The 708-nt window shown below is 34.2% G+C and overlaps 1 protein-coding gene across 1 annotated transcript in view; it reads left to right on the top strand.

The window, feature by feature from the left end:
- Positions 1 to 532: 532 nt before the first annotated feature.
- The window catches only part of LOC107577910 (myotubularin-related protein 3-like), a gene marked incomplete at its 5' end in the record, with an annotated part of 1,993 nt that continues 1,817 nt past the window's right edge, over positions 533 to 708 (top strand). Inside the window, one exon of the mRNA XM_016263934.1 lies at positions 533 to 626. Within this exon, the coding sequence (XP_016119420.1) occupies positions 533 to 626 (94 nt within the window). The remainder of the gene's footprint in view (positions 627 to 708) is intronic.

The following is a 708-nucleotide window of genomic DNA, read 5'->3' on the forward strand; positions in this document are numbered from 1 at the left end:
TTATTATTAAAACTTATTTCATTTCAGCTTGATGCAAAGAAAGCATTTCTCATCTTCACTGATGTACTAAAATAACTCAAATTTAAGTTTTAAATCAAAATAAAAACTGAAAATATAAAAATTAAAGCTGATTTCAAATATTAATGAAAACTATAATTAGTAATAATATATACTAGTATATAGTATGCTGTATATATTATATAAATAATACCTAAATAACACTTTCCATGTATTTATGCATTACAATTACATTTACAATTAATGCATTACAATTGCATTTTTGCATTACAATAACATCTATTACCAGATGGGTTGTATTCAGCATTAAATATTGTGTAGTGCATTGAAAATAAGGATAAATGCACTGTAATTCTGATTATCAAAACAGTCTTTTGCAATGCAGGCATTTATGAAGCAGCGTGTAATGATGCACCGATGTCAGGCTTGATGCAAGATCCACACAAACGAAGTCTGATCTGTAAATCTGGTGTCAATATCCGCATGATTTTAAAGCTTTGGTGTGTGTTTGCAGGAGGACACCAGTGGAGGTTCAAGCGAGAGCTGGAGAGGATGGGCTTCGACAGCCACAGTGCCTGGAGAATCTCCAACATCAACAGCAACTACAGGTGAAACAGCAGAAACACAGCAACACACCAGCAGCCAGAGGAGCTTCATCATGACACGTGTGTGTGTGTGTGTGTGTGTGTG

This window comes from Sinocyclocheilus grahami, unplaced genomic scaffold (genome assembly GCF_001515645.1).
Source record: "Sinocyclocheilus grahami isolate Dianchi unplaced genomic scaffold, SAMN03320097.WGS_v1.1 scaffold7729.1, whole genome shotgun sequence".
NCBI classification, from domain to species: domain Eukaryota; kingdom Metazoa; phylum Chordata; class Actinopteri; order Cypriniformes; family Cyprinidae; genus Sinocyclocheilus; species Sinocyclocheilus grahami.